This window comes from Cyanistes caeruleus, chromosome 2 (assembly GCF_971803275.1).
Source record: "Cyanistes caeruleus chromosome 2, bCyaCae1.hap1.1, whole genome shotgun sequence".
NCBI classification, from domain to species: domain Eukaryota; kingdom Metazoa; phylum Chordata; class Aves; order Passeriformes; family Paridae; genus Cyanistes; species Cyanistes caeruleus.
The window spans coordinates 77,902,222-77,921,715 of NC_141702.1; the positions used below are offsets into that span (position 1 = coordinate 77,902,222).

Genomic DNA, 19,494 nt, shown 5'->3' on the forward strand with positions numbered 1-19,494 from the left:
AGCTTAACAGATAAGAACTCTGCAGACTGGAATTTGAATTAAAATACACCCTTCAGTGATCAAACAAATGAGCTTTACTGAATGTGAAGTCTTATTCTTGCAGTAGTAGTATACTGAATCAGTTCAAAACACTGAATAAAGCATGATATGAAACAGATCCTGCAGAAGTGGGACAATGCTTTTTGATAAATGCCATCATGCCAATGTTCTCCCTTTCACGACTGGCACAGGTGTACAACTCCTCCCTGGGGGAGTTGTAGAGACATTCACACAGAAGCCTGAAGGTGTTCATCTCTTCTGATAAGGTGCAACTGACTCAACTACACCGATTTTAACACTACGTCTGTCATGTCTTAGGTGGTGTTAAACCACCAAAGACCCCCAAAGTGCCTCCAGACTCATTTATGGGGCCTTCCACCATAAGACTGTGCATGATCTCATGCTGCATCAGATAGTGCAGAACTCTCCCCCAGTGGGGGTACCTGGGCATTCCCAGCTGAACTTGAATGTGTATTAACCCACTGAGCTCTATTTCCTAGGCTTCCCCCACCCTGGATGGATCAAAACTGTGACCATCAATTCCACCAATGGATCTCTAAATTGCAAAAATAAAATCTTGTCTCTGGATCCACAAGTGGCGATACTTTCCTCTCCCCAGTCTACTCTTACATTTTCTTTTTTTCCCTTATATGTTTTCCTAAGTGATACCTTTATATTTCTGGTTTCATTTTTACAGATAATAACCATAACAGCTACATACATCCTCTTCATTACAACCAAATTTTTCTAAAAATAAACCTGTCATACAGGTTTATTTTAGATACATATCTACATCTCTCTCTCTCACTCTGTGTATATATATACATATATATAAATGAACACTGATCACTCAGTAGTGTTGTTTCACTCTAATCCACCCTAAGGGATCAATTAACAAGAACTTGTGACCCAGCCTTTTAGGGACAGGTCATGACACTTGCATCTCCAACCCTTCCCAGCACAACTCCAACTCACAAGCCTACATACAAAAAAATGCACAACCACATTCATATGCTCAAGTGCCTGCCATGAACCACAGGGGTTGCTTCCAAGGAGGTTTTTATTCACCTACTGATCTCAGACAACTACCAAAGAAACTCTTGCAAACATGCAGCTGCCTGTCAGTGTCAGAGAAGAACACTGAGCCTCATAACACTTGCAAGACATTCACATATGACCCCAGTGATGCACACTACATAAATTTTTGAAATTTTTGCCAGTCTACAGATACAAACTGAAGAGTTGACAGTCCATGTGCTTGTTAACTGAAAGCAGTTATACCAGAAATTAGGCCATGTTCTATTCTCAAATACTAAGAATAAGAGTGAAGTCTAAGTTTGTGCATAACAGGTCTCTTTCATTAGTTTTTTGCAGCTCTACTTCTTCACCTGACAGCAAAAATTTCAGATTTTTGTGAGACTGATCTCTAAATAACATCACAGAAAGGGGACAAAGTAAAAATTTTAAGAACAAAGTGCATCTTAAAGTCAATGATTTGAAATGCCAAATTAAAAAAAAAAGATTCATAAGCAACTTTTAGAAACTGCTTCCTTTAATTTCTATCAGTCTTGTGGCAAAATCTCATTCACAAAGTGAGATTATTTCTAGTGTGCTATGGAGCAATATAGAGAACGTGAGATCTACTGGTATGCATAGGGAAATGAAATGGCTGGATTTCTATTTTAGTAGATTCAGCTGCTAGGGGATTATTTTCAGATAGCTTAATCTAACAGTGACTGGTACCTGCATATTTACAAAAATATTCCTACTCTGTCACAAAAACTTAAGTCTCACTCATAGTAATTTAATCATTCGTCTCTGCTGCTTCTCATACTACAAAACTAATTCCCAAAGATCATTAGCTAGTCCCAAAATGTTGTTTTGGAACACAATGATGACTTACTAATAATGACATTTTCTTTTACTATAAGGGTTTCTATTTCCCATGGTAGAAGCAATTCAAGAAGCTCACTCTTGAAAAGGCCAGAGTTAATGGAGAACAAAAGTATATATATTACAAAAGGAATATTCTGGAAGTCTTTTGATGGAATCAACACTCACTTGTACATCATCAAAACTGTCAGCATAAGAAAACTAACCAAACTTACCATTAAGCTGCATATTTGTCATGAGCGTTAGGCTGTGAAGCACAAGGCACCATGTCCGGAGTAAAGTATTAGGATACCATGCCAGAACTGACAGGAAGCTAGTTACTGAAGCTGTCAAGAAACACAGTTTTTTCCAAGTTTTAATCTTCAAGGTTTCAACACACACATTTCCATTTTTTACTATAAGGTGCTATGCTGATTATTGTTATTAATATTATTGTTCCTTGCATTCATTTCATTTTGCCAACCACTGTTGCAGGAAATTAGGAAAAGAAACTTCACCAATACTTCACAGAACCTTCTACAGTGAGCAGAGTCCCTGACATCTCAAAGAAAACGATGCAAAGAAACTGGTTTCAAATGTTCTCATGTAAGTCAGTGTAACGGGGTCATTATATCAGGCATTAACATTTTGGATTATCACCACAAGATAGAACAGACTTTCTTAATTATATAGTATAACATATTGCAAGAAAAAAAAATTCAACATATCTTCATATTAGATTAATAGTTAACAGTAACGGTGCTTTCCCATTCTGATGACCCCTTCATTGAGGGAGAAATCATAGGATGGTATAAAGGAGATGAAGTTCAACAGAAAAGTGCATACAGTTGCACTGTTCACCTCAGACTAAAGAGTATATTTTAATGAGTCCTCTTGAGAATAATTATCAGTTAAGAACCACAAATTTTACCATTTCATTTCTAATAAACTTTATAAAAATTGAACGAATCAATTCTCAGTTACACACTAGCAATGTGTTTTTCACTTTAAGAAGGAAATGAGACCAGAAGTTCTTTAATAAGAACACAAAAATTCTCTCAACACTGATCTTATCAAAAATACTTACTGCAATACTTTTTGCTTATTAGCAAAAATTGAGTATTAAAAAGAAAAACAAACCCAAACTTATTTCCCATATTTAATGTATCTTACCTTGGTTCAGGGAAACAACAGGTATTCGGTTAGCATTGTAAAGGAAAATATCAGCACCACTATCTTTACTTCCAGAGGAGCTGGAATTCAGGCTTAATGTGAGCCACAGCTGCAACAGAGATTCAAGCTGAAAGAAAGAGAAACAAACCCCATTATGAGACCAGAATTCAGAACTCCAGAGCATCAAAGTTTTAATTTTAAAAGCCTGATCTACATTCTCAGCTGCTATTACTGTTCCACACACGCTCTCTCCTTCACTGGATTTAAAAATTCTGCTAAACGTAATATTCAAGGCAAATTCAGCCTAGCTAACAAATGCTTTTGCTATTGTTTCTGTAATTGATTTCTTCCAAATAGCTTCTCTTAAGAAGTTTCTTCAAACTTGTGTTAAGAAAATGCAGCTTTACACTCTATTCAGAAATACCTTTATCATAACCTTATACCTGTGACCTGTACAGGCTTACAGGTTTGCATGGAAGCTTTTGGAATGCTATTAAAATGATGTTTCCCCATCAACCAAAATTATTTAGAAGGCCCATTTATTTAAAGAGAAACCTCAGAGAGAAAGATGCTTTCTCTGTGTAATTACCCTGAGGAAAATAGCTCTTTAGATATGCTGGGGAAGCATCAAGGATGTTTACACAAGAAACTGTATTTGGATGAGGTATTTAAAGAACAACCAAGGGATGGAGTCAACCACTCTGTCAAAATATGAAGAGGCAGGCAGGCATCTAATCATTACAGCACGCATGGCATTCCTTTGTATGAATCAAGAAAAGCATTGCTAAAACAATGTCTTTTCAAAAAGCAAACTTTTAAATTTGCTATTAACATATAGGATCATTGGATAATTCAGAAGGAACCTTTGCAAGTTATCCAATCCAATCTGCTCAAAGAAATGCCAAAGAAGATAGACTTGGACGCTTGGGGGTTTATTCAACTAGGTTTTGAAAACCTCAACAATTCTCAATTTGTCATCAAGTGGAACTTAGAGACATTTTTCATCAATAAGCAAACAATTATCATTCAGTGGACATACAAACTTGTTTTTAAATATGAAAATGTATACCAGTTTCCCACTGTAACAAGCAATATCCTATTCGACAAAAGCTTTCAGCACCTTGTTTATTACATTATCGGTACTGATGTCCATGACATATTCATAAGTGATAAAGCACCCAACATAACAGATTACTTGAATCCTTAGTAGCAAGAAGTAGAGGAAAACAACTCTCAAATTTAGAGATAAATACTATCAGAATATATAAAGTTCAAAATTCTCTACCTGAACATGGTGGACTTGTAGCATGGAAAAGAGTTTGTTGAAGCATGTGCTCAGCATAGGTATAGATGACAACTGCACAATCAGCTGGGCATTTTGGTTAGCAGCATGTAATCCCCTCAGCAATGAATCATCTGTGCCACTGGGAGACTGTGTCACTAGAAAACAAAACAGGGTACCATCCCTTCATGAATTACTTTGAAAAGTTGCCAATAGTGATTTCATACTTATTTCCTTGCATTTTATATTTAAGTCAAATACACTTTTTTATAAATTAGAAGAACACATTCAACATAGCGTTCAGTTGAATTGGACTACTGACTACCATAGGAGTGGCATCCTTGAATATCTGACATTTCCATCTTCACAAAAACTTTGGAACTGAGTCCACACTGCTACTACAGCAGTGTCCTGGTAACACAATGGTAAGACAAACAATTGGAACATCTCTTTCATGTATTACAGTACAATTGTTGCAGACAATAATGAACTTCCAGAGAATAAAGTCTGAAGATGTCACTAAACTTACTGCATTCACTACATACTCAACCAACGACTGCATGCACATTAAGGTATCCAGAGGGCTGCAAAGAAACACATTTTAACAAGATGTGCTGCACAACTCACTGAAAAAAGGTTCCAAAGTAAAACACTCTGTGTTTTTGTAACATAAAGCTCACTGAACAGATGAGTTCAAAATTGTATTCAAGTATTTTCACTTTCTTCACCTAGTAGGTGTAATTGTCAAATGCTCTTTAGCTTTCAAACACTTGGAATGAAGCTACACAGGAAGCTTAATGTTCACTTGCACTTAGATGTAAAAATGAAAACTTTTCCTCCTTTGTAGCATAATCCACATACATAGTTGACTGTTTCACAAAACACCTTGAAGACAGGCGTGTAAGTTATTCAAAAATCTGAATAAAGAACTATCTCTGAAGTTCAGCCTAATAAGAAAATTCAAGCAAAATGTAACTTTTTCTAAGCTATCACGTGACTGCAGAAAACATTACTACAAATTTCAAATTCAAATTCAAATTCTATGATCATTATGTGAAGAGAATGATTTGACAACATGTAGTTACATGTAGGAGATGTGTTTGTTAATGCTTGTAAAATGGAATCAGCCTCCAGTGTGGACATCATTTTCAGCATCAGCTCAGCCTGCTGCTCAAGTCCAACTTCGAGACGTGCATCTAAAGCTACAGAAGGCAACAAAAAAGGTAAATCTGAGTTATATCAAGGACATACATAATTACAGAACCACAGAATATTTGGAATTGGAGGGGACCCACAAGGATCACTAAGTCCAACTCCAAAGAGAATAGCCGGTACGGGGATTGGATCCACAACCTTGGTGTTATCACCATCAAGCTCTGAACAACTGAGCTAATCTCACCTTTAATTTGTTCCTCTTTCTATAACATTCTTACAGACCTGAAACATGTAATTATGAAAACACTGTATTTCTGTGAAACACACCCATATTTCTTTCCACACTCCCTTTACTATCACACATGGCAATCTGCATATGTTCAAGTCATTTCTTCCTAAGGCAATAGCTCTCAAATGAGAACCAAAAAGTTGTTTTTCCCAGTGTGGCAGAAGAAAACTCTATCACCCAGTTCAGTAGTACTCCTACAAATGAAACAAGTGTGCCGCTTCACTCCTTTGGGGTAGAGCCAACTAGAAAAGAGCTTCCAAAATTTCTTGAGAAAATGGGAAAGATTTAAAACTGCCTACAAGTGCATTCCAAAATGTTTAGAAAATGGGAGTTTCTGCTATGTTGGGCTTTTTTAAATGTAGCTTTCACTTATAGTCTCTCAGTTACTACAGGAAAAAAAATATGGCATATACAAAATGCAATTATTTCACCTTAAAACACATAGATATTGCTGTAATAATTTCTTGTCCTAAGGTGTCAAATACAGTATTACAGAAAAGAGACCCCAAAGAGAACTTTAATTCATTGCTTACCTTGAGAGACTGATATGCTGACAGTTTGTGATCCATTTTTCTCTGTAGTTACGGGTGGTTTTGCAACTGGAATTCCAACACCACCAATGTAAGGATTGTAATTGTAGGTGCCATATTCAGCACCCCAGTAATCGTACCAGGTGCTGCTTATAGGCTTAAAAAACAAACAAAAAACCAAGGAAAAACAATAAACAGCAAATCTTTACATTGCCAAAAGTTTTAAATTACTAACAGCAAAATTTGAAGTTAATGAAAATTAAAACCAGAAGATTGGTTCCAATAGCTTTAGAAAATTGTTTCAATTCTTATTGCAGTATAAGCTACTGAATCCTTAGCAATTGTCAAAATCCAGCAATGTAGTTAGCTTCCTCAAAGATTCAAGAAGACAATTTGAAAATGTTTTCATCAATTTTTCTTCACACATTTGTACCATATTGTAAATTTGGGAGTATTACACAGATATTCTGAGGACCTCTCAAGACAGAATACTATACTATTAACTGTACTAATTAAGTACCTTGAAACCTCAGTGAGGCTCAGCAAAAGAAACAGTTGAGTAATTTCTACTTGTGTCATAATTTAAGACACTAAGAAAGCATATGGATCACAAGGAAAAAAATTAATATCACACTGTATAAAGGCAATTTGTATATACTGGTCTTTTTAATGGTGAGATCCAATACCAACTGTCATTTTACAGATATGGAAGCAATTATTAGAAGTATTAAGAATGAAGCAGTAGTTTTATGGCTGTTTTTTGGTAGACATCAAAGCAGGTAATAAGACAATTAAGGTATCTTGGATTAAACTGACTAAAGAGTACTGTCACATGACATGACAGGAGACTAGAGAAGACAGGAAACGATCAGTAACACAAATTCAGAAGTAGGTATAATTTTTGGCAGTAGAATGAGATTTAAGGAAAAAAATCTTTAAATGATAGGTAATAGGTGGAAGGACATACGAGGGACTACAGAAAAAAAATTCAGTGTTTTCTGAGCAAGTGGTGAGACAGATCATTTAGGTTAATTCAAACAAGAGGTTTAAGTCAATAGTCAGAGGCATGGAAAAACTCCAAATGTCTTCCTTCTAAACAAAGAGACTCAATATTTAATTATAAACAGCGTATTTCTTTAAAATCTAAATACTTTTGGTTTTTCACATACATTGACAATATTGTAATTGTACAACGTGTATGTTTAGCCTTCATTTTAACTATAAAAGTACTTAGCAATTTTCTTGTCCCTCAGTAAAGTAAATTTTGAAGTGAAGTTGCTTCTCTTCATAGTCTGAAGCCAATTACGAGCACAAGCTACTGCCTTCCTTTTTTAAATACAATATTAACAATATAAACTCATCTTCAGATCAGTCACAGAAATGGTGCTCTATTCTTAAAAAAAAGGACAAGACAAGAATTTTCTACTATGCTTTTGCTGTCTTTAACACCTGCTAAATTGTGAGTAAACTCAGAACCTCTTGTTTACACCAGTACCTTCATGCAAAAGCAAAATATTTTGTGGTCAACTGAGATATGAAAATTTATATTCTTGCCTGTCATTCCACATTAAACATTATAAAAAACCAGCAGCAGGTTTAAGACATCAAATTCTACTACTGAAGAACTGTAAGAGAGTAAGGATTTTTCTATCTCACATGTAAAGGTTATCCTGAAAATTTAGGTGTGACATACCTTGAAGACTTTGGCTGCAAGGGGATCCTTTTCCAAATCAATATCTAAAGGATCAATATCGACTTCCATCAGGTCTTGCAGCAATTCAAGATCAATGTCCTTATCTTTTTCCAATGATGACAAGGGTGGGGCACCTTGAATCATTAAAAGAGTATTAACTCTAGCAAGCAAAAATTATAAAACAAGGATATAAAAAGTTAAAATATGCAATCAAGTTGTCTTTTTAAAAATAATAGGAAAAATAAGAATTTTTACTAGTCAGATGTAAAACTAACTTGAAGAATTACTCAATCTGCCTATATTATCAGAAACTATTTATGCTATCACCGAAAAGTCTTTTACTGATACCTTAATAGGTGAGTAAACTTTTTTTTTTCTTTTCAATAAATACACATATACAAAATTATGGAATAATTTACCTGTGATGTCATGTGTCAAAGGCTCATCTATGGTTTCCACTAACTGCACTGTGGACTGCTGGAGAGAGTCATCAGAATCTCCAGCCGAAGCTCCAGCATCTTCTCCCAAAGCACTCTCTTCCATAGCTTCAGCTGCTATAGGTGCCAACAACTCTCCTAGGTATTAAATTTAGCAGACAACTTCATTTCAAGCTTTATTCCCATTACAAATTAACATCCTAGTGTCTATGCCAACTGTCATTTTTTCATCTAACCCTAAATTCTCTGGGGGCTATTTCCTCAAGGGGAAGAGTTTTGAATAATTTTCAAATAATCAGGGTCACATAAAAATGAGCTTTTCAATGCACGAGTCACTCCAATTGCAACACTAAATCACATTTTTACACACTAATCTAAATGTTATGATTTCCTTGGGGTTTTTTATTGTAATTTGTAGTGTATCAGCAGATTCTAACATAGTGAAAACCCCCCTCCAAAATATTAAATGAAGAAAGATTCAAGTGCAAGATATCTTCTGAAGAATACGAACTTAAAACAAACCTGCTAGAATATCCTGTAGCATGCAAGTCAGAGAATACTGAGCCCATGCTCCTCCCCAAGAGATGTCTCCCCTGTTAAAGTCAGTTCCAACAAGAAGCAGCAATAATCGTTCTAATTGAGTCTCATTTACAATCTCGCATAAATGAATTGTTGGTCTTGTAGCATTTGCAATTCTAGCAAGAACCTATTAAAAAAGAAGAAAGTTAAATATATGCCTATTCATAGTTAGCCCTAAGAAAGTATATAGTAACTTTATTTTCTATGATTATTAGATTTTGCTTACAAATAAATCAGTTATTTTTACCAGCCCACACTTTAGAATTTTATGGGTGTAATTACATGAATATATTTTTTTAAAGTTAATTTTTCCATGCAAGTCTGAAGCCACCATACTGTAAATCACACAAAAGTGACAGATCAGAAAAACTACCTAACCATAAATGATTAGAAATTTTAGTGCTGCAGCTGATTTTTACAAGCAAACAAGCAAAACAGCAGTAATAGAAAACTAATTCAATGCGGCTGCTGCTGCAGCTACATAGTGATGTTCCATATTCTGTTTACCTTACAAACAAAAAGAAGTAAATCTGCATGACAAGTAAAGTCCATGGACAAGAGAAAGAGTGCCAGCTTTTGCACTACAGAAATGCAACGTTCATGTGCCAGTGTAAAGGGAAGTGGTTCAATTTCTGGAGTTTCCTTTGCTGTTGATACTTCCGTATCTAAAGAAGAACGAGGCCATTCTGCAGTTCGACGCAAGCGTATTAAGTCCTTGAAGTGCTGCAGAAATTAAATTTGAAACAACAGTTACAGTTTAAAACTGGCCTCTAAATCTTTTCCCAATGAATCAGTGTGGCTGCAATAACAGAGACTGTGGAACTTCTTAAAAAAATAAAAGTAAGTCTAAAAATATATGAGAATCTGGAATGGAATTAAGGCTTTATTGGCAGGAATTTGTTTTGGCAGCATGTTATCTTAGATGACAAATGCATAATCAAATTCAGTTCTGCAGAAGTGCCAATTAAGCCTTATGTATGCCATAACACATATTGAAAATACATATTTTCAAAGTTTCTTTCATATTTCCACACCTGAACATAAAGCTACAGTTACCATAAAGCAAACTGGATATAAAAATAGTCAATAAGGAAATTTACTCTTACAAGAACACTAATGTTTCAGTTCTTCAAATTTAATAAATCATCAGTAATTTCTAAATTTCTTAATAGTGCCATTATATAAAGTATGCATTAGCCATACCATAAATTGAACTAGTGTGATTTTTGATCATGGCTCTGAACTACAACCTTTTTGACAGAGGGCCTACATGCGATGGAGAAAAGAAGGTGCTTTTATTAATCCTCTCATCCACCAAGGGCATGCATTTAGCAGCTCAGCTCATTGTATCTGCTACACTAGCAGTCATTAGATAATACAAATGCCTCTTATAATCTCACTTAGTAGCAGTAGCTACTAAAGTAGACCAAAGAAAAGAGCTATTTACTAAGACAAAGGTTTCACCTTCTCCTAAATGCAGTACATGTTTTACGTCACTCACAGCTTGTCATAACTAAAAGTGCTTAGTAGGCAATATCAAACAGAAATAGCAAAACCTGCATGAAATGCAACTATCAAGTTTACAGTAACATCTTAACTACAAGTCAAACTACAAGAGGAAAGATCTTTAGTTCAACACGGTTTTTTTATGCAACATGGCTACTATAAAGTGAAACTTAAAACAGCTGGACAGCACAGTTCAGCCAGTATTTTGTTTAAAAGATGTCTCAAGGAGCCACCAGTGGAACAGCCCCCTTGGTATAACCTGCTGGAATAAAGCAGAAGATAGTGCAGGAAAGAACAGCTCATGACAAGCACAGTTAGTAAAAACTTAGGGCTTTATTTTTATGCTAGTGCTTTTTTTTCCCCAAATTACTAGAAGTTTTTTTGCCTTTAAGGTCCCATACCATGTCAACTCCTTCCACAAACCTATTTTCAGGTATTCTAACAGACATGAGTACTTCTTGATCTAGGGAGTAAATATTTCAAGAGACACCAAAGTTTGGTAGCTAGAAAGATTTACACATTTTTTGTGTTCCCTGCAGTCATCCCCTAAAATCCTTAAATTTCAGCATCCCCTTCTCATAACCAAAACAAATGTTTAACTGCATCATCAACTTGCAATTATCTGGGGCTTACTTCAAGATGCCACAACTTGAAGAGGTGGGTACCTTCAGGAAGCTAAGGAGCTTACAACAAACTTAAAAAATAATTCTCAGAAGTCATATTTATTAGTTTTGGAAGACAGACATTGGCATGATTAATTTTCTGATTACTCAACCAGGAAAGCATCTAGGAGAGCATCATGCATAAAAGCTAGCCATATAAAGTACTACTTTATCCTTCTATTGCTGTATGTTATAAAAAGTTTAATGACATGACGGGCATTCCCAAAGCTACAAGTTTATTAGTAATTTTGGCCATGACTACCTAAAAGAACCCTGTAGAATGATAAACTATTTTTCCCAGAGCAATAAATTTCCAGATGGCTGCTTTATTTCAGTATTAGAATATTCTTGATAGCAGCCATGATGAAACAACTTTTTATAATAAGGTCAAAGTAGGACAAAAATGACTTTGCAGGAACAGGTCTTTTCACACAAAGGACAAGAAGTCAGTTACAGTTTCAGAGCATCATACCTTTGAAGTAGCCTGCTTTAGTTTTGCCTGTTCTACTAAAAGTTTGTATGATGATCCTTTGTTGCTTTGTATTTTCTCTTTTTCCATCTGTTCCACCAAAGCCTTCTGTTTTGCTTTTAATAAGTTAAGTTGCTAAAAGAAAATGTTAATAGGAATAAATGAAAATTTAAGCAATAAGATGTTAAAAGGATCAGTATGTTCACATGATAGCAATCTTCAGTTCAAACTGTAACTTGAGCTTTTAACATATTTTTAAACCACAGCTTAGGTGCTTGTGCTCAGGTGTACTCAGATTTATATAGAAAGTTCATTATATTTATTGTCCAACAGAGTACAACAGTACACGCCAACATTTGTTTTTCCAGCAGATCCCTTGCCCCATGGTTTTAGATGAATGTCAAAGAAGTTAGGCAGCCTTTAGCTACAGAATCAGACCTATGCAAAAGCAAGGCTGAATGAGTCCCAATGCCAAAGCTGTTGTTTCAAGAAATGAGATATCCTATAAATGAGACATACTTCTGTGAAAATAGCCACTACCATGCAGGAAGTCACCTGTTTATGATGCACAAGCTGCTTTCTGATCTTTCGGGAATACAGTCTATCGAGGCTACTGTTGCCTTTAGTAGATCTGCTCAGACTCTGAGTGTGAAGGCTATTATTTATAAAACTCCACTGGTTTCCTAATGGAAATAAAATTTAAAAAAATTAATCCATCTTATTAAACCCCATTTACCTCTAGAGAAAAGCCTTTCTGTTTCAATGGTTAGCATCTCCAAACACTAAGTACTAAAGAGACAAGCTAAATCTAACTCTTGGCATTATTCAACTATCCCCACCCATAGTAGTATTTCTGTGTGATTTTAAAATGCAGTACTACCATCTTTTTTTCATTATTTTTAGAATATATAAGCAGGCAAATAGTTCTGGCCTAAGTAAAAATAGATTACCAGCTTCATAATGCAAAAAAGTTTTATTTTAATTTTTAGGAAAGATATTAAAAGAAAATCACTGATCAAAATAGTAACAGTGATAATAATGATGATGATAGTAACAACAACGTACGGTATGTATTATTATTATTACTACTACTACTATAATGAAATAAATTAAAACCAGACAAAAACCACATTTAAAAATAGTGGATACAATTACCAAAACAATTATGAAGTCACACTGCTGACCCTTTTTCACAATACAAAGTGTTTCAACATGGTGCACTCTCAATTGTAAAGCCCCAGTCACAGGGTAATATACAGACATTTTACAAACTAAAATCAATCCTGCATTTTTCACTTGAAAAAATGAAAGAGATTATATTTATAAGGAGATGGGCATGTAAATAAGTAGAAAAGAATGAAAAGAAAAAGATCGCAATGTGTTTTTAAAATCTCCTTTTTCAAATTAATAGAAAATGCATTTTAGGTATTTGAACAGCTCCCAGAGCAATACACGTAGAATCAAGTTTTGATAATAAATCTGATGTACCTGTCAAAAATCGTTCCCTCTCTTTTCCATTCAGAGGTTTCTTGGCTGTGGCTGCTTCATCTTCAACAGTAGCTACGTAATCCAGTAGTCTGGACACCAGCATTACAACCCAACTGATCATGGGAATATCTAAAACTCCTTCAAAATAAACAAATTTCAGTGCCTTAATAAATTTCTGAAGACATAACAAACGCCACACATTTCACTAGGCCACAAAGACTCCATTCCCCTCTTTTTATTTTTTAAAAGGAGAGTTAGAGTCTGAGCATTCATAAATGAGGGAAGAAATCAGTATAAAACTTAGATGCAAACAAAAATGTCACAGTTCTCTTAGTCTGATGAAGACGAAAGTCAAAAGCTTCACCTCAACTGTTCAAGCAAAGAATTAAGCAGCATTTTTCTTAAAAGGAGTCAATTTATGTCTAAATTTCCTAAATACCAAATGCATAATGACAGCTGCTTGCATTAAAGCACATGAAGTAGATATCTCAAATTCTACAGTGTACAATTCCTCCATCAAGCAGGGCTCCAATAAGATAGTTACAACTGCATCCAGATGCCTCCATCTTTACTTCTCCATTAGTGTATTTTCAACGTAGCTATCTGAATAAGTTTCAGGAAAGCCAAGAGTGACTTCAGACTAGATGAACCACAATGGCAGCACCAACAACTGGCTAATGCCTATTTCAGTCTCACACTTTAAATGCCGTATTTTTGCATAACCAGAAAGAAAAAAAACTTATTTTGAGCTTCATACAAGAAAAATCTTTGTGCATACAGAAATCTAAATGAACAGTTCCAAAGTGAATTCATGACTGCTCAACAAAACCAGGAACCTACAAATAATGACCACTTAATTACAGTCATTATGCAAATGGCATAATTCTATAATGTCAATACAGCAAAGACATCAGCACTAGAGGTTACACCCACATTTTCATATCAGTGCACTGTGCTGAGCCACATTTAACTACACTGCGCTTTTCATGCACTGACCTCAAAAAAGCTGCAATTAATTCAAACTATTATTAAACGTAGATCAAACAAGAAAACTAAGGCACAGAAACGATCCATCCAAAATCACATGTAGCTGCTGGCATCCAAGCAGTAGGATGCAGCCTGACTTGTTAACTGCAGTTCCCTGAGCACACTCTGACAGAAAGCAGCCCATCCCATGCAAGCAGAGGAAGGACCCCAACAGGTCCACAACAGGACCCGGACTGGAACCTCAGACTAAATTGCAAGAACAGAAATGAGGTGCACTGGTGACCACTACACACCTTTTTGGCTGGCAGAATAAAAAAGGCTTTTGCTGCAGTGTGAAGTACATACCTTTTCATACTTCTTTTAAAACAAGACCATTTATTTTCCTTTTATCTCTCAAAAAAAAATAAAAAAAAAATAAAAGCTCTCAGCTTCTCTCCCTCCCTCCCTCCAAGTGTCTTTTGCTCATTCCTTTTTTCTTCTTCCGGCCTCAAAGTTTAAACTTCTCTCCACCCATAACATTCATCTCTTACTCAGATTTTCCTCTGCTTTTTCACTTTTCCCCACTAAGTTTTCACCCCTTTGACCCTGATTTATGTGTGATAGTTCTCAAATAGGAATTTCTTCTGTCATACCTGATGCTTCCACCACACATAATATTGCCCTAGTACTCACCTGTACTGTCCAGGAGGAAGGAAGCTGGAAGACCAGCAAATAAAGCTCTGAAGTATCAGTTACTTCTGCTTCCTAAAGTCCTCCATGAGGACAACTAGTAAGGCAAGAGCTATGAAAGGAATTGGAAGCTGTGGGGAGAGTGCAAACAGAGGTAGAGGAGATGTAAGCTTGGGTTTGCCTCAAACTAGTTAGAGACTATAGCAGGATATGGCCCCAATAGAGAAAGCACATGGTAGATCAGTGGGAAGCAACAGGACAGCTTCTGACACCAACTGTAGGTGTGTTAACATCAGGACACAAGGGAAAACTAAGGACAGAGGCTCAACTGGCACTTTACAGACCTCACAAGGCTAAGAATTTTAAAAAACTTATCTTCTATGATGCTTTGCTATGTGTACATAACAAATGAAGTAGTAGTAGAGTGTGATGTTTTCAAAAGTAAGAGTATGCATCAACCTTGGGGTAGTTAAGAGAACTCTCAAAGAAAATCAAGTTCACAGAATATATTTTTAGTAAATTTTTAGGATCAAAAAAATGTAAATTCCTTGTAATTACAAAAAGCCCCACAAGAACAAACTCCATGTAGTTTGGCATAAACCATGCAGATACACAGAACAAACTTGTCTTCCTATCTGTTTCACCTCAAAAACTTGAAACTTAGAAAGGATCTCACAAGCAAAAAGGAACATTTCTTTCCAAAACATTAAATTCCAAAGTCATTCACTAGAGCTGTCTATACACTGAATGTTGCCCCCCACTCTGCCAAAGCTTCCTTGCTGAATTATAAACAATCAAATAGATTTTGCTCAGGTTTTAATGGGGTGGGGGAAAGAATCTCTTTTAGCACCTAAAGAACAAGAAGATTCATCACATTTTAAAAGACAACTGTGTTTTAGAAATATAGTAAACAAGCAATTTCTTCTTTTAATACACCAAAATTGTGAGTTAGTCTCTCAATTTTCTAGTTTATAATGAATATGAAAATAATCTCCCAAATTAGAAGGCTACCTTCAGTTCTTCTGTGCACAGGTAAATGAGGTTGCAGTGGTGACAGCAGGTTATCCAGAAGATTAAGTAAACTTTCTAAAACACCACTGTTGCTAAGCGATCTTTGGCCAATGCAAGAAAGCAACATGAAGACCCTAAAAATAAAATTTACATATTTCAGATTTTATTTCTTTTTCAGAATCATCAAGTAATATTCTGCAACATACATTATATAACAATATTGACCTATTCTTTCATCTGACAGGCTGCTACAGAAATCAGTACTGTGGCCCAGCAAGTAGACTGGATTTCACATTCTATCATTGTTAAGGTTTATGCAGCATTCTAGGGTGAACATCTTCCCTTTCACCCTCAAGAGGTCAGCAGTCTTCCATATCTGAAACAAGATCTCATCCATTTTATTTCCTATTATATATTACTGATAACAGGGAAAGAGAATTAAAATCAATGAATTATTATATCCTTGAATTAATGAATTTTAAAAAGATATGAAAATACAGATGTTGCTGCTCAAAGAAGGAAGAAAACTGCTAAGCAGCAAATATGTTTGATTAAAATAAAATGCTAACATTTGGAAAAGACCTCAATCAATAATCTGAAATAATCAATGCATATAACATTCAGTGCTCAACTCTACACCTTCTTGCACTTATCTCAGTGCAGTCTTTAGCACTGAATGCCAATAGTGTACCTTTCAGTCTCAATCCCACTTTCAAATACTGGAGAAGAGCAGCTCTATGATGAGGGTACATTTAAGCCTGGTAAAGCAGAAGGCCGTTTTTTGACACTGAGGAGCAATCCTGCTAGGTATGTGAAGATCTCCAAGCAAGAAAAAATAGCAAATTTTTGTGGTGTAAGAACCAAATAGGTGCAAAAAAATAATAATAGGTGCATTGGACATCTAATATCTACAGTACTTTTTTTGGGTCTATTTCTTAAATCAGTGAACACCATGGCTAAGTACCCTTCAGTCCCATTTCATCAATTCCAACACTAAGTTATGAACAATGGAATTGCTTCACTGATCCACAGGTAATGTATCAATACAGATTTATACCTTACCTGTCTTGTGGAAATATGAGAAGTTGTTCTGAATTGTATAATTCCTGTAGTACGTTTGAGAGAAACTGACCCCACCACCTTTCACCTCCACAGAGCTGAACAAGCAGAAGGCCAGTATGCAATCGTATCTTGGGGGTTCCACTGATACACAGGTGTTTAAATAACTCTTCACAAGCTTGAGCATGAAAGGTACTCTGCAGAACCACAGGAACCGAGTGCCCTTTTAAGAAAAGAGAACACCTCTGTTTAAAGGGACAATGACTTGAAAACATAGGAAAAAGTTTGCAGTAAGTTTTTAAAACTACTAGAATTAGACTTGTTGGCACAGGAGTAAAGGAGGTGGGAACATATGAGGAGATGGTGACTTGTAGGAAACGCAAAGACCAGGCAATTTGGTCATAACCAAGTCAATACTATGTCAGTGCAAATACCCCCACAGAACCTACTCAAAGCAAAAACCACCACACTTTAGAACAAACTGGCACAGAAAAATCACACATCAACCTATCAACAGAACAATGTTCTCATTTTTTTAAAATACCACTAACTCCTACTCAGATTTTTCAATTTCAGTCTCCAAGAATTCTTTCAATGGCAAGCTTAGGAAATAAAAACTTTTACTCGATATCAAAAAAATCACTAACTAACTAGAATTAATTAGAAATACGTGTTTTATTAGCTCACTGCCACCACTACCCTCGAGGGAATTTCTGCTTCCTCAGTCTGCTTTTAACTGCCTAATCCATCCCAGCATTGCACAGGCCTCAGTGCTCACAGATCCTTTCACAAGGTGATCCCTTCGCAATGTGAAAACCACGTGAGTATTCCGCCTAGGCAGTTTTTTGTTACTTCAAACTGGATCATCCCACAGAAGGATATGACTATTGGAACAAAGGAATATGCAGCCAGGACTACACAAAAGCAAGAAGGATCTTGACACCTTCTCCTATCCTTTTCAGGAAGTGGTTAGGCCAGGTTGGTGCCACTGGTAAAACACTACAATGTATGCTGCTAAAATCATAGTAAGATGTTGCTTGGAGCAGCCTGGTCTAGTGAAAGGTGTCACTCTCCATGGCAGTGTGTTTGAACTAGATGATCTTTAAGACCTCCACAAACTCAAACACCATTCTACATTTCTATGACTCTACATCTAAATATAGCTTAAAGGCCTCATAGTAGAAAAGTGCAGGTCAAGTGACAAAACATGACAAAAAAATCAAAACCTCAAAAAATACTGACCATTGGATGAATGCAGCAAACTGAGCAAAGTATCCAGTAAGTATCTAATGATGGTGCGTAACTGTTCTGTGGATGACATCTGAATCAACTCTTTGGGATCAGATTGTTCCTTCAGTGTTTTCCTGCTTGCACCTAAAGCTACTTTGAGTCTCTGAACAGCATGGTGAGCCAAGTTGAGTTGAAGCTGCAGCTGAATGCAGTCCTGGTAAGCAGAAAATACTCTGCTGTCTTCCTCCACTGCCTTGTCTGGTTTTCTCAAAAAGTACTGGGCATTGTTAGCACTATTGAGTGGTGGCAGGTCAATACTCTGCAGAAGGATTTCTAACCGATGACAGGCCAAATTGTACCTAAAGGGAAATATTCAAAAAACACAGTTCAATACACATTAGCAAACAGCAATACATTTGACAATCGCCCTGCCAGAAGACAACTTCTGTCCATTGTGAATGCACTTTAAAACAGATACAAAACAAATACAGTGTAGTCTTTGTTACTGCTATAAAGACATTCACAACAACTCAACAGCAGCAGAGTATTTTTTTGGTCTGAAGAATGTAATGAGAAGAAAAAAATATCTATAATATTATGATATCCCAGTGTTTTACGTTAAAATAATTAGCAAATGCAATTTTTTTTTCCTGCTAACCTGCACTGTATGTCTTCTTGCAATGCAACCATCATTGCCAAATGTTGATCAATTTCTGGCTGATTTGCTGCTTCGCCTTCTCCTCTGAGGGGATCATGCATTAGTTTCAGCTCATTTTCAAAGGGTAGGATATAGGTATGGCCATAATAAAATCCTAATGGGATTTTTGCTCTAGCATTTGTGCTACCATATCGACCGATAACAGTGATCTGAAAGAAAAGGCAAGTATATTGGAACACAATTGTATCAAAACAGGAAAAATAAACACCAAGTCAAAAATACATTAAAAATTTATAGTCAACAAAAGTTTGGTCTGAAGAGAGCTTAAGTGAAAGTTCATGTACTAACAAACATCAAGAACATAAAGGATCCTTTTACCTTCATAAACCTGCAAACTGGGGGCGGCAACAAGTCATGTAAAATAAGTGAATGTGTACTAATGTCAGTAGCCACTACCAGTCGCCTTCCATCCACTTCTTCTCCTAAAGTCCAGATGTCGATGGACAAAGAAGCCAAATCTCCACAAGTGGGAATCAATACATCTGTCAGTAATATAGGTCTTCCAAAATCCAGGGTCACAAATCTTCTTGCTCCTAGATGAGAAAACACAGGATTGCCTGAAAGACCAGCGTATGCTAACCAGCAAGACATGTTACTTCTCAAACAATAAAGCCATTGTTCATGTATTGTTTAAAAGGTATATAAA

General features: G+C 35.9%; 1 protein-coding gene across 3 annotated transcripts in view; it reads right to left on the reverse strand.

Annotated features, from left to right (window-relative positions):
- Nucleotides 1–19,494, reverse strand: part of BIRC6 (baculoviral IAP repeat containing 6) — a 175,370-nt gene that overhangs the window by 95,051 nt on the left and 60,825 nt on the right. For all 3 annotated transcript variants that reach the window (XM_086878080.1, XM_086878079.1, XM_086878081.1), the window contains 17 exons: nt 19,167–19,381; nt 18,789–18,997; nt 18,143–18,489; nt 16,904–17,123; nt 15,842–15,975; nt 13,175–13,312; nt 12,242–12,369; nt 11,690–11,821; nt 9,557–9,772; nt 8,993–9,176; nt 8,453–8,608; nt 8,034–8,167; nt 6,344–6,497; nt 5,452–5,568; nt 4,370–4,524; nt 3,085–3,211; nt 2,148–2,258 (listed from right to left, as the gene is read on the reverse strand). In XM_086878080.1, the coding sequence (XP_086734206.1) occupies nt 2,148–2,258; nt 3,085–3,211; nt 4,370–4,524; nt 5,452–5,568; nt 6,344–6,497; nt 8,034–8,167; nt 8,453–8,608; nt 8,993–9,176; nt 9,557–9,772; nt 11,690–11,821; nt 12,242–12,369; nt 13,175–13,312; nt 15,842–15,975; nt 16,904–17,123; nt 18,143–18,489; nt 18,789–18,997; nt 19,167–19,381 (2,877 nt within the window). The remainder of the gene's footprint in view (nt 1–2,147; nt 2,259–3,084; nt 3,212–4,369; nt 4,525–5,451; nt 5,569–6,343; nt 6,498–8,033; nt 8,168–8,452; nt 8,609–8,992; nt 9,177–9,556; nt 9,773–11,689; nt 11,822–12,241; nt 12,370–13,174; nt 13,313–15,841; nt 15,976–16,903; nt 17,124–18,142; nt 18,490–18,788; nt 18,998–19,166; nt 19,382–19,494) is intronic.